The sequence below is a fragment of the Etheostoma spectabile genome, chromosome 8 (assembly GCF_008692095.1).
Source record: "Etheostoma spectabile isolate EspeVRDwgs_2016 chromosome 8, UIUC_Espe_1.0, whole genome shotgun sequence".
Lineage (NCBI taxonomy): Eukaryota > Metazoa > Chordata > Actinopteri > Perciformes > Percidae > Etheostoma > Etheostoma spectabile.
The window spans coordinates 18,248,964-18,262,940 of record NC_045740.1 but is presented as its reverse complement, the minus strand read 5'-3'; the positions used below and the strand labels follow the sequence as shown (position 1 = coordinate 18,262,940).

The 13,977-nt window shown below is 41.2% G+C and overlaps 1 protein-coding gene and 1 long non-coding RNA gene across 2 annotated transcripts in view; one reads left to right on the top strand and one right to left on the bottom strand.

The window, feature by feature from the left end:
• pot1 (protection of telomeres 1 homolog) overlaps nt 1–13,977 on the bottom strand; it is a 96,977-nt gene that overhangs the window by 55,470 nt on the left and 27,530 nt on the right. The window contains exons 2-4 of the mRNA XM_032522978.1: nt 2,954–3,081; nt 2,586–2,658; nt 656–759 (exon numbers count right to left, since the gene is read on the bottom strand). Of these exons, the coding sequence (XP_032378869.1) occupies nt 656–759; nt 2,586–2,658; nt 2,954–3,073 (297 nt within the window). The 5' untranslated portion in view covers nt 3,074–3,081. The remainder of the gene's footprint in view (nt 1–655; nt 760–2,585; nt 2,659–2,953; nt 3,082–13,977) is intronic.
• The window catches only part of LOC116693842 (uncharacterized), a 19,907-nt gene continuing 13,451 nt past the window's right edge, over nt 7,522–13,977 (top strand). Inside the window, exons 1-2 of the long non-coding RNA XR_004333023.1 lie at nt 7,522–7,602; nt 11,311–11,313. This is a non-coding gene — a long non-coding RNA (uncharacterized LOC116693842). The remainder of the gene's footprint in view (nt 7,603–11,310; nt 11,314–13,977) is intronic.

Genomic DNA, 13,977 nt, shown 5'->3' with positions numbered 1-13,977 from the left:
CTATACAGCATCCAAAGAGCACCATGTCATGGGACCTTTTAGCAGGACAAAGCGGATGCATCATTGAAGCTAAATTAAAAAACTAACTATTTTGATGGCTTTTTAAAAGGCGGCAGTCTACTCCGTCGGAACTGAACCGCATGACCTACTGATTTTTGTTGGCCTCTGTGCAAAGATCATAGGACATCAAAGACAAGTTAGAGTTGTCAAGGAAGGCGAAGAGGAAAAATAAATAAATAAATAATTAATATTTGAGCGGGCTGTGTGACTCACTCACACTGACAAAAAGGAAAGAACAAGAATCAGAAAATAAACTGCAAATTAGATTTAGCAGCCAGACATCAGCGCCATCCACACTCCATCGCAGCAGCGTGTCTACACACACTAAATATAGATTCCCGTGATGCACGATTCATGAATGATGAAAAGTCTCTTTTTAGAAGGAGTTGCAAAAAACGTTTGCACTTCTTCAGTCCAAGACAGTCCAGAAACATTAAGGAGTTATCTGTGGTACTCATAATGTGGTAGATGTTGTTTATATATTTCTATCCTTTTTATCTAGTAACATGGTTCATGAGAAACATCCACAATAACTGCTGTACCTTTACATATGTTTCTGTCCAAACATCACATCTTGATGATTGAGTGAACCTACCCCTTGATTGACAGTTTGATTGAAGTCCTTGGCCAGCTCTCCGAACAGGATGACGTTGATGGACGGGTTGAGGGACGAGGAGTTCGGCGGAGAATCTTCTTCTTCTGCGAAACACACGCGGAACATGTCGTAACACTGTATTTGAGAGGGGTGTGCATGAGACTGACATGTCATGAACATACACAAGTCTTTGTGCATGTTCATGACCGTTGTTGTTAAGTGTTGTTCTGTAAATTGGGACACTTTTAATGAAAAGTTGGCATTGTTTGAGATGTGTGTGTTATGACAACGTGACGATAACCGAGACAACAATCTCTACGTAACCTGTCAAAAACATGTCATACCAGGCCCAAATATCAAACTTGAAAAAAAACTATTTTGCTTTATGTGTGTTAACATTTCATTAAACTGTCATAACACTATTATATCGTGTCATTAATTTTTTTTTGACCTTGAGTAAAGTGGAACTATTTGGCCTGTTGGATGACAGTTCATACCAAAACTCTCTATAATCCAACGATACAGGAGAGGTGGAGCTGCTCATCCTTCAACTGGAGACACATACAGGGTAGATGTTAGATTGGATCCGCTAGACGTGTTGACGTCAAAGCACGTGCCTCATGGCCCGCCTTCTTCTGCCTCCTATTGTCTTTCCCTGGTATTCTTACCCTAACCATTCCCTACTCCCTACGCCTAAACCTAACTACGTCAACCAGCGGGGCAGATCCATTTTAGGATCTATCCACAGACAAGGTAGCAGAATTTTAAATTAATAAAAGCATGTACCCCGCCACTATAAGAGGCCACAGACAATAACACACACCACACACCACACACCCACACACACTGGCCTCCGTCTGCTTCTACAATCCAGATGGCTTAACACACACACACACATACAGTCTGTAGAGGCCCACATTTACACAGTGTAACACACCATCACCTCCTCAGTGCTACAGTGCTCAGCTTTGGGATCTTACTTGGTTACACTTTACTGGGTGGTATCTACATAAGAGATATGAACGTGTCATAAACATAAAGCTTCTTTTAGTACATGTCATGAAAAGTTATGGGTATGGTTAGGGTTCATCCGTCTGTGTTCATGACAGTGTCACGTCCCTCTTATGTAGAGACCCTCAAGTAAATTGTTACCTCTTAGTTTTTAAAGTACATTTACTGTCTGGTTCAGTCCTGTTTTCCAGTACAAGCTCTTATAATCCTGCTCTACACAATCTAACCTTCGGTGAACTTTTAAATGACTTCTGAATTATCATCGTTGACCAACAACAACAAAAACCTTTCCAGTGCTGACCTTTGAACGAACATAAATGCCTACGCTTTTAGATACCATCAAGTTGTATTAATAACCCTGTTCGGGATTTAAAAGGTCCAATATGTCTTAGAATTACTGTTATAAATCCAAAAATGACCCCAACGCATCACCAGATATTAAGAAAATATGCTAAGTTGAAATACTATCTTTTCTGACAACAATGTTAATGCCAGTATGTTCTCTCTTTTGAAATTTCTGTTTTGACCTGTGTGTCGTTATCAAGTGTCCAGTTAGACAGCCAGGCCAGGTTGCCAGATATATCTGTAAATGGGTCAACGACGTGACACCCATATTTTTGAGTCTATAAGGTTTTATGCTATAATTTCAATGGGTTTCCTTTTTTCTAAAAATCTTCCATTAAAACTTCTACCCCCACAAAAAGATGATTCCCTCTGTAACTGACAGGGAACTGGTTTGCTTCCTTGTAGTGACACTGCCCTTTGAAAAATACAACAACAGCACTCAACTCGCTCTTTCCTTCTGTACCAACCTGCTCTGGGATCTGGTTCATAACACACAGAACCCGGCGGCTTTGACCTAACCCAGCTTCAAAATGGACAGCTGAAATACACAGAGACAAACACGCTTGAGCGTTACCTTGGATGACAGTCTTCAGGATGACGTTGTCAGACGCCAACGACACCAGCGGGCATTTCTGAACCACTTTCCCCTTGGAGAAATAAAGAAAACATTTTCCTTAGAGACGACCTGAAAAGCATTTAGGTCTCAACCACGCGCTGCAGAATTTCCCTGAGGGCCCGTCTGCGGATCAAAGCCACGTCAGGAAGCTGAGCAGTGAAAATGAGCTGCGGGACAGACGCTGGATTACTTTCCTGCTTTGGTTTTTGATAAAGATATCCCCGTAAAAAAAAGAAAAAAAAAAAAAAGAAAAAGAAACTAGTAAACATGTGGTGACAATCTTATAATTGTGTCAAAATGAAAAAGACTCTCTGCTGCAAACCAACCTTGACTGTTTTGTTGGAGCAGTCGGTGCTGGTGGTGATGAGGGAGATGGGGATCCTGGTCAGGTGGGCTGGTACCTGGGCGCCTGGCCCCGCCCCCTCCGACAACACACGGACAGGCATGGCGTCACCTGAGGGACACGGAGAGAAGGTGCATTTCAGCAAGGGCAGTGCAATTAATGGAATTTCAAATCGCAATTAGGATTTTGGCTCCTGACGATCACAAAAGCAACGTAATCGAGAATTTTTATTTTATTTTAGACGTTACATTTGTCAAGTAAACTCTTACTTTGTCTTGTGTTCTGAAGGGGAATTCAATCAACAGGTTGACGGGATTAGTATTGAGGGAGATTTCACATTTCACTGTTGATTTGTTTCACCGTAAATATAAATGCATCTGTCCGAAAGTCAATGAGTAATCGTGTTAAATAATAATCTTGATTTCAAACTTGATCAGAAACAATCGCAATTATGATTTTTCTCATCAAATCGAGCAGCCCGAGTTTCTGCACCAACAAACAGGGTGAGTTTGGGTTAGAGTTCAGTCTCTGCTTTAATGCTAGGTTTGTGAAAAATAGTGTCACTGATGGTTCATCAAAAAAAAAAAAAAAAAAAATGTTCCAGTCAGTTTCAGTCTGGTTTGGACAGAAATGAATGTCAGTGGTTTCACGCTTCAATCTGTCGTCCGTCTAATAAGACAGGACACAGCCAACCAGTGATCTCTGGTTTTAAAAGGTCTTTGGTTTTTAAGTCCAGTCCGACTGTCCTCCACCACAGACGACTCATTACCAGGATAAACCCTCTGACAGGAACCACCGGATCCATGTCGACAGCACAGCGGGGGGGGGGGGTTAAAGTCTGCGAGGCGTTTCAGAGAGGACCCTAGAAAAGTGTTGGCTTTGTTCCCAGCAGGTAGCACGTTGCTTCCTGTCAGAGCTTGTTAGTTTGATTTCTGGCAGATTTGACCGGAGAGTCCCTCGTGGTACGTCGTCGACTGAGGACGGCAGAGCGGGAACAGCCTGCGAGGTACAGAGAGCGGTTCACTCGGCCGTGCAGTCAGGCGCTCAGTCAGGCAGAAAACCCAGCCAGGAATAAAAATAAAATCAAATAAACCTCTTTGATTTAGACCGGAGGGGAGGAGCCCGGGGCCACGGGCAGCCTCAGAGCTGCTCTGAGGGATCTGACCTGCCGATGCTACAAGTCACTCGGTCAGTCTGTCTGAACCCCAAATACATCACAAAGCTCACAAAGCTCACACACACCACACACACACACACACACACACACCCACACACACACACACACACACACACACACACACACACACACACACCACACACACACACACACACCACCACACACCACACACACACACACGACACACACACACACTCAGAATTACATCACCACATCACTGCGACAGTGGCATTAGAATTACTTTTTCCAGTGGGTGCACACAGGAGTTACACAATTTTTTTTTTACCTGAGGCTGACATCAAGTATCTGGTCAGTCATTTTAAGAACTTTCTCACTTTAGGCCAGTGCTTGCCAAGTTTTAGATGACTGAGGGCCAATTTAGGAAGCCAGCATAAGAGTTTTTTTAATTGTTGGGTTTTTTTTAAAGATTTTTTGGGGCGTTATAGGCCTTTATTTGACAAGACATATGAAGACATGAAAGGGGAGAAAGAGGGGAATACAGCAAAGGGCCCCATCCGGCGTCAAACTAGGGTCTGCTGAGTCAAGGAGTAAACCTCTATATATGGGCGCACGCTCTACCAACTGAGCTATCCGGGCGCCCGGAGCCAGCATATGATTGAGAAGAGCATAGGAAGACATGTGATTTGATATTAGTCTCATAAAAAGGCATTTAACATATTGTGTGAGCACCAAATTCCCCTGTTGGCCGATAAGACCTTACCTGCCAACAGGGGAATTTGGTGCTCACTTTCTGTCCCCCGAGGGACAACAAGTTAATCAATTTTTCCTGAAACCTCGTTTTTGGGGGGCGCAGTTTGACGCAGTAGCCAAGTACTGTATTAAATGTAAGCTACTGAAAGTGAAAGTGTTGAGATGGACTGGGGATGATTCAAAAAATAATGCATGCATTTCAATTCATGTTCTAATAAAAAAAGACAAAACACCGATGCAATAAAAGATTCATTACCTAAGAGTTTAGGGAATCCAGTTATGTTGCCTATCAGAACACAACCCTAACGTGGACTGCATCCCATAATTTCCACCTGTAGTCTCCTTAAATCCTCCAAGAGACTGTGTATCCGTCTGTGTTAAGTAACATTTAGGTTATCATTCAAAGACATCTTTCAAATTAGAAAAAGACAACTCAGTTAGTTGTCATTGTCAACTATTAAACTAATCGCCAACTATTTTGATCATTGATTAATAGGTTGTAAAAATTCTCTGGTTCCAGCTTCTTAAATGTGATTATTGTCTGGTTCCTTTACTCCTCTGATATTAAACTGAATCTCTTTTGAGTTTTGGACAAAACAAGACATTTGAGGACGTCATGTTGGGTTTTTGGGAAAAATACTGATCCGTATTTTACAATTTTCTGGCCTTTTATAGACCAAACAACTAACAGATGAATCAAGAAAATAGCTGACAGATTAATTAACAATGCAAATAATCTTTAGTTGCATTTCAAATGTTGCTTTACTTTGACGAAAAATACTGATGGAGCCAGTAGCTCTTCCGGCACTCCGCATCCTGCTGGTGATGTGACAAAAGAAAACAACCACCTGTGATATAAAATCTCCACACCTTATCTCCACTGATCTCCACTGAGCTGACCTGCAGCCTCAAGAGCTGGTTTGTTTGTCAGTTCAGCTTCAGTTAATGAACCGTACCACGGTCTGAGCTGTCCCTCCATCCCACTGCAGCTATATTTCAGAGACCACGTCGGCTGATCCCCGCGGTGGGACAGCAGCTGATCCCTGCCAAATATCAGCCGGGCCACCCTGAGCAGACGGCGGCCGTCCTGCTCCTCCGAGCGTCACCGAAACGCACCGCTCAGCTGCTCCGGGACATTAACTCGGAGGTGAACTCAAGTTCATCCCAACAACATCGCTCATGGAGGAGGCTGAGAGGGACAGAGGATGGACCTCCAAGCACCAGCTCAGTGCAGAGAGCATGACAATTGGGCTGGGAGGACTTTAGATGTTACATTACAGAGGGTCTGCCACGCGTGGAGTGTTTATTGCACACATAAACCATGACAAAACAAAACTGATTGGTAGTACCAAATGGAGCCCGACCAATAAAGTAAAAAAAAGTACAAAAATAAAATATTGTATGGTCGATACCGACACGAATATGTGCTTATTTAAAAAAAATCTGATATGCCGATACATTTTTAATGAAATATGTATATATTTATATTTTTTTAAGCCAGAAACGTGTTACAAAACAAAATGATTTCCCTAACATTAGTTATTTGTATTTATGAGTTCTCACTAAAATAATATAATAATTAGTTTTATTGTCACAACAAAACAGAGGAACATCAAAATATATTAAAGTTCTGATAAATTAAATGTGTAAAAATACAAACTTAAGATATGAAACTTAAAGTCATTTGAACAAAAACGCATTAACAAAAAAAAATCAGTGTTGCCAACAGGGACGTTGTAGAGCGCCCTCTGGTGGACAAACTATGTAACGCCATCACTCATAACATGGTTGACAGTCCGTTTTTAATTTTTAAATATTCATTTATCAGAATCATTTGTCAGTATAAAATGATTTTGATGAACGAATATTTATTTAAAACAAAATTTAAAATCGGCCATATAAATGTTGGTACCTATAGATCGGGTAATGCCTAATATCGCTGCAGTACCAAACATGGATTTTTTTTGGGCACCTGCAGCACATATGGCATCACCACCAGCCTGTAAACACAGAGGCTTCAATGAAGAGAAGGGAGAGCATCGCAGCGCTTTAAAACCTATTTTACATCTCAGAAATGGTCAGAAAAAACAAATCAGCTTAAGAAGCCAAACAGTTTGACAGATTGAAAATCCATTAAAAGGTGCCCTGCCACACAAATCTGTTTTATTTGCATTTTCTTTTAGATATGTTAGGTCTATATATATATATGTGTGTGTGTGTGTGTGTGTGTGTGTGTGTGTGTGTGTGTGTGTGTGTGTGTGTGTGTGTGTGTGTGTGTGTGTGTGTGTGTGTGTGTGTGTGTTATGTGGTGAATGTGAAGATGAACTGCTACCTCCTCTGTCTGCTCTAGCCACCGAAAAGAAATAAGAGGAGAAATCAGACCAATCACAACAGCTGGTCAGTCTGACGTCATGCTACCTGAGCTCATTAATTTTCATGAGCTCGCCCAGTTGCGCTGGGTGAAGGATGCTAATAGCCAGGCTATCATTGGCTAGCTGCTAGCCAATCAGAGTCAAGCAGTTTAGCTGGTTGAATATTAATGAGAACTGGCCCAAATGGAGCTGAGTCTTCCTGCAGCCTTTCTATACCACGCTAGAATGGCTTGAAACAAGGCAACCACGGCATTTTTACCACAAACAATGTTACAGAGTAGAGTTGGGCAATAAATCGTTCTTATATTGACATCATGATATGAGGCTAGATTTCGTCTTTGATTTTGGATATCGTAATATGGCATAATTATTGTCTTTTCCTGGTTTTAAAGGCTGCATTACAGTAAAGTGATTTTCTGATCTTACCAGACTGTTGTAACTGTACTATTATTTGCCTTTACCCACTTACTCATAATATCCACGTTCCTGATGATTACTCATCACAAATCTCATCATGTAAATATATTACAATATTGTTGCCGTATTGCGGTAACTTTAGACATTACCACAAAGTAACGAAATACGTGTGGCAGGGCACCTTTAAAACTACTGAGAAACTGATAATCATGAAACCAAGAAGTAATCAACCTGTAGACATCATCCCCTGAAACTCCCCTGTTAAAAACCCAAACATGAGTCTCCCACCTCCCGCTGAGAGACTAACTCAACTCTAAACTAGCATATTTAATTACTGTGTTACAATCTCCAATGTTGCCGAGCACTCTCATTAATTATGGACAGAAGTAAATCTCACTCACTTCAGGGTTGCCTGCAACCTGAAGGTTTATTTTCTGTAACATAAAACCTCCAGCTGCCACAGGCTACGCTACAGCACTCTCACCTTTTGAATAAAAAAAATAAAAAATAAAATAAGACTCACTCGGCCCAGCAGGTGATTCCAGGGGCTTTTTATCAGCTCAGGAGCAGCTTGCAAATGCAGATCGGAGGGAGTATATCGAGGTGGAGCAGCTCTGCAGCGCCTAAAGAACCCATTTATTACAAGCCATTTAAAAACCACACTTCAGCAGCACTGATTCACAGGCTCTCTGTGGATGGGGGCGGAAAAACAGACAGGCAGAAAGACCCTGGACACAGACACTCCTGTTTAAAATTGTCTCAAACCGCATTACACTTCCTCCAGTAAAAGAAGTAAACTGTTACACTTTTTAAAAAAGCCACTTGCCTGCCTGCCTGCCCCCCCCCCCCCCAATACCGGTGCTAAAACAATACGTGAGGCATGCCTAACCGGTGCCTGAGCCGATGCTTAACAGCCCAAAATGACAGTTGGCGTCATCAAATAAATGCTTGTTTATTGCTCAAATTTGTATTTATAACGTAAAAACAAGAACTTATTTCACCAGTCAATTGCTGTGAAAGGTCCCATGGCATGAAAATGTCACTTTATGAGTTTATTTAACATTAATATGAGTTCCCCCCAGCCTGCCTATGATCCCCCAGTGGCTAGACATGGTGAAAGGTGTAATCTGTGCCCTGGGTATCCTGCTCTGCCTTTGAGAAAATTATCTGGAATCTGGCCCCTTATGAGGTCATAAGGGGCAAGGTTACCGCCCCTTTCTCAGATTTGCCCGGCCAGAAAATTTGGCCCACCCATGAGAGACAGACATAAGAGAGAAGTGGCAGCTGGTCAAGGCCACACCCCCAGCCTCCACCTTAAGTTACCTCTAAGTGAGCCCGACCGATATTATCAGCCAATATTGGGCGTTTCCAGATCTATTGGTATCGGCATTTATAACAACCAATTTAAAAAAATAAAAAAAAGTTTTTCTTTTAAATATTCATAACATTATATTTATCAGCACTCTGTTTTGTTGTGACAATAAAACAAGTTATTATCATATTAGTTTAGTGAGAACTCAAATAACTGCAAATAACTAATGTAAGGGAAATTTGTTTGTTTTGTAACGCGTGTCTGGATTTGAAAAAATATATATTATATCAGCGGATATATCGGCATATCGGAGTTTTAAATAACCAAATATCCGTATCGCCCTTAAAAATCCTTTAAATCGGTCAGGCCTCTAACGTCCGTTTCGCCGGCATTTAAGTGGCATCGAAATCTGCGATATTCAGTCCGGTACATACCGGTCAATTAGGAACCATGTTGGCACCAGGTTCAATACACAACACTAGTGTTTCCAGCAGCTGTTTTAAAGAAAATTAACTGCGATAAACCCAACAAAATCAAAACAGACGGACACAGTAAGAGACAAGCTGGTGAAGAAAATCTTCTGTTTCCCCAGGATATGGTGGAGACCAAACCCGAGCTAAAAAAGGAGAGTGAATATTGGACAATGCCATGCTGCTGGTTGATGTCATTGGCCAATATATTGAAATAGCACGTTGGTGGATCAGTAAGAGAGACTTAAACATCTAACCCTGACAGTGTTAGCTCATTCTGATCTAGATGCATGGTAGCTTCAACAAGGCACCGCTAAACTAATAAATAGCCTACTTTATCTTTTCATGTTCTCGCATCTGCATCTCTTCATCATCAGAAGAGGACGAAAATAGTCAGAAGAACTGGAGGAGGTACGATACAACGTCTCTGTGCAGCGGAGATATGTTTTTATCTATGTATCCCTACAAATCAGCTGTCTTTTCTCCCCCCCCCTCCCCTTCCTCCGGGTAGAAAACACAGATCTAAAAAAGATATGTCCATGCAGACTGGAGGGGTCTCCTCTGCAGTAGGAATCAGAGTAATCCTCCCAGAGGGCAGCAGGAGATGAACCAAGCAGCAGCAGCTGATAAGAAGCTGACACAGGCTCAAACGTACAGACATCACTGTACACAGAGAAAGAGAGGACCGCAGTCAGCTGTTCATTAAAGCTACGGTATGAACAACGTCAGGATTAAGGCAGCAACAAGAGCTATAGCGGGTCATGCGTTTGTGTCGAACCGTCACGGTGTGGGAGTCACCCTCCGGTGTATGCAGCCGCACACAAAATTAGGGATAGGTGTCGCTCAAATATTATCGATACCAATACCAATAGAGTGACTTTGATACCGGTTCCTAAACAATACTTTTTTTGATACCAATTTCATGTAACAAATAAAAGTTACAATATTACCCAGAACAGCACAAATCTTTGGTCTCTGTGTGTAATGTAGTTTTCTCTGCGACGTGTAGTGCTAAACAGCCAATCGCAAGCATCATTAGATCTTGGTAGAAGCATGCTGCATGCTTATTGGCTAACTGACGCTGATGAGATTTACTCCTTAGTGCAGCCAGACAGATATATCGGTGGGCCAATATTATCGACCAATATTAGGCATTTCCGGATCTATCTGTATCTACATTTATGATGGCCGATCTTTTTTTTTTTTCTAGTTAGTTTTTTAAATTATTTCAGATTAGTAAACATAATGTGCCTTTGGATGACTGGATGAATGGTTGGTGATAATGGGTAATGTAGATATTGCATTAAAGATCAGCCCCCCCCACTCAGATCAGCTGCTATTCTGTCTATAATGGAGTGGTATGGAAATTTTTAAGTGACCCCAAACTTTGGACCGGTAGTGTATCTACATTACCCATTATCACCAACCATTCATGTAAATGTAAATGTGCTGTATTTATATAGCGCTTTTCCAGTCTTAACAACTGCTCAAAGCGCTTTTACATCTACAGGAAACATTCACATTCATTCAATCATCCAAAGGCACATTATGTTTACTAATCTGATATCATTTTAAAAACTAACTAGAAAAACACTGGCAAACCTATTTGCAATTATGTCAGCACATAATGTAATCTGATTACTGCCCTGGTTAAAAAACAATGTAACTGATCTCAGCTGGTATTCTGTCTATAATGGAGGGCAATGGAAATTTCTAAGTGACCCCAAACTTTTGACCGGTAGTGTATATATATATATATATATATATATTATATTCTCTTTTCTCTATTCAATTCTTTTTTTTTTAAATGGTTCTGATAAATTAATACTTAAAATGTGAAAACGGACGGTCAACCATGTAATGAGTTTTGGCGTTGTATAGTTTGTCCACCAGAGGGCGCTCTACAACGTCCCTGTTGGCAACACTGATGTTTTTGTTCAAAGAGACTTTAAGTTTCATATCTTAAATTTTGTATTTTTATACATTTTTATTTATCAAAACTTTAATATATTTTGATGTTCCTCCATTCTGTTGTGACAATAAAACAAATTATAATATATTGTTTTAATGAGAACTCAAATAACAAAAAAAAAAAACTAGTGTTAGGGAAATCTGTCTCGTAACGCGTTCCTGGATGTTTTTTTAAATATAAATATATATCAGCCGATATATATCTGAATATTGGATTTTTAAATAACCAAATATTCGGTGCCAGCCTTAAAAATCCTTTAATCGGTCGGGCTCTACTACTTAGGTGTTGAAATTGGGTTTTAACTGACGAGGCCCAACAGATACTTAAAATACTTAGAAACTGCTGATGGCAGCAACCTGGAGCATCCAGAGCTTGTACGTCTGGGGAAGCATACTGCTTTGATTTATGTATTTATTACTTCAGTTAAAAGGTGCTCTAAGCAATGTCACACGTGTTTGGGTTACATCATTTGTTGTCACTACGCAAACTTGTTTGAAGCACAGAAGGGGGGGGGGGAACGGGATAAGGAGGAGGGAGGGGCAAGCTAGTCTCGTTTTGTTTGAAAACTACTTCAGGGTGGCTACAGGTATTAACAAGTTAAATTTAAGACTTTTAAGACTTTTTAATACAATTCTAATGAAATTAAGACAAATTTACGATGGAAATACTAAGTGGAAATATACATAATCTTTCCAAGTAAACACAAAATTAACAGTAGGTAAAATGACAATAATCTGTTGAGTTAAGAACATTGACTTTGTTGTAATCTGAAAGCATACACAAAATGTAATTGCTGTCCTAAATTATATTTTACAATATTTTCAGAACATTTGGGTCCCTTGAACAAATAGTTATAACATCAAGTGAAATACATCAAGTATATTAAAAAACAACTGTCCTTTGAACAAAAAATAAATTAAAGCCAATTCCAGCTGCTAAATGCAAAGACTCTTATATGATTTTGTGCCTAACAGACACAGAGAGAGAGACCAGAGGGATGGGTTGCAGTTGTGGAGGACTCATGGAGAGACAGTAGAGCAGCATGTGTAAGAGTGTTTGTGCGGTGTGGGAATTGTGTGGGTGTGTGTGTGTGGTGTGATCTATATGTGTGTGTTTTCAGGTCCCATGGACCAATTTTTGTTCAGTGTGTGATGTCTACTCCTGAGCTTTTGTGAATATACTTGGAAAACAATCCATATACTATAATAAACAAAACAGTGACTTTGCACTTGAGAAAGCCTTCCCAAAGAGTGTCCTACCTATATAACGAATCGCACATGCAAGTCCAGGTTGCTTTTAGTTTTCTGGTTCAGTGCCTCGAACATAATTACAAACGCACCTCATTTCTGGACTTCTGTGAGGAGGTCTTTTTATAGGGCGCCAATCCAAATTGTACCCGTACTGGTCTTGTCTTTTCAGAGGTAAATGACGTGACAAGCCTTGAATCAGAAGCTGCTTGGAACACGTCTCAGCCCGCAACCTGTATGAATGTGGTCTGTCACGGTACCAGCCCCCCCGTCACCTCGGCTCGAGTGTGGCGTAGAGCCACAAACGGCTCGTAGGTCAGCTGGCGTTGTTGGCGGTAGATTTCCGCATAACATCTAGCGTGTAGCGTTGACATGTTGCTAGCGGTGGAGCAGAAACGCGAGGCGGGGGTGCGGGCGTGCCTTACGTAGCTCTGTGCTTTGTACGTGCGATTCCACCGCTCTGATCCCCATTGGCCAAGTTGTGAAATCTTCCGCCACATAACGCAGTCGCCAAAGCATTTTCAGGCACCACCAACCGAGGATACCGTGTTTTCAAGCCACTCCGAACTTGCATTCTCCAGGTTTCTAGACGGCTATCAACAATTACTGTATCACCTGCATGCTTCTGAATTACGAATCCGCGAAATTACAAATCCACTGACTACGGCCACGCCAACACCCGCCCCGAAGAAGCTTGATTGGTTGGAGTGGTTAAGGTTAGGATAGCCGATTGGTCAGGGGATAGGACATGTACAAATGCGCTTATGTTACCACGACAACGCAGCGCAAAGCCTACCGGGAAAAGATATACACAAACATATTTAAGACCTACCCGATCTGAATTTAAGACAATTTAATGCTTTTTAAGGCCTTAATTTTAGGAAACGTGATTTAAGACTTTTTAAGACTTTTTAAGGACCCGCGGCCACCCTGTACTTTGAACGTCACCCAACATCGCTTAGAGCACCTTTAAGTTGGAGAGTGGTTGCATGTTTATTTAATTTGGCTTAAAAATTTGGCATCCTGTGTGCGCTTTGCTGCTGTTGCCTGGGTTACCCATTTCCTGACCTGCTGCTACTGACATGCTGGTTAAATGAATGATTGCGACGGTGTGTATTCTGCTTGGTTTTTTTTTTTTTTGTGACCGATTGACGGCAAAATTGACTCGCACGTTCAGGACAAGTTGTTTGAATTGAACAGTACAACTCCGGCTGCCACAGAGGCGATCAACACGAGCCCATCGACCTTAAAATACACGTCTAGCTAAAGAACATTGAACCTGGAAGTAGGGCTGCACGATTATGGCCAAAATGATAATCACGATTATTT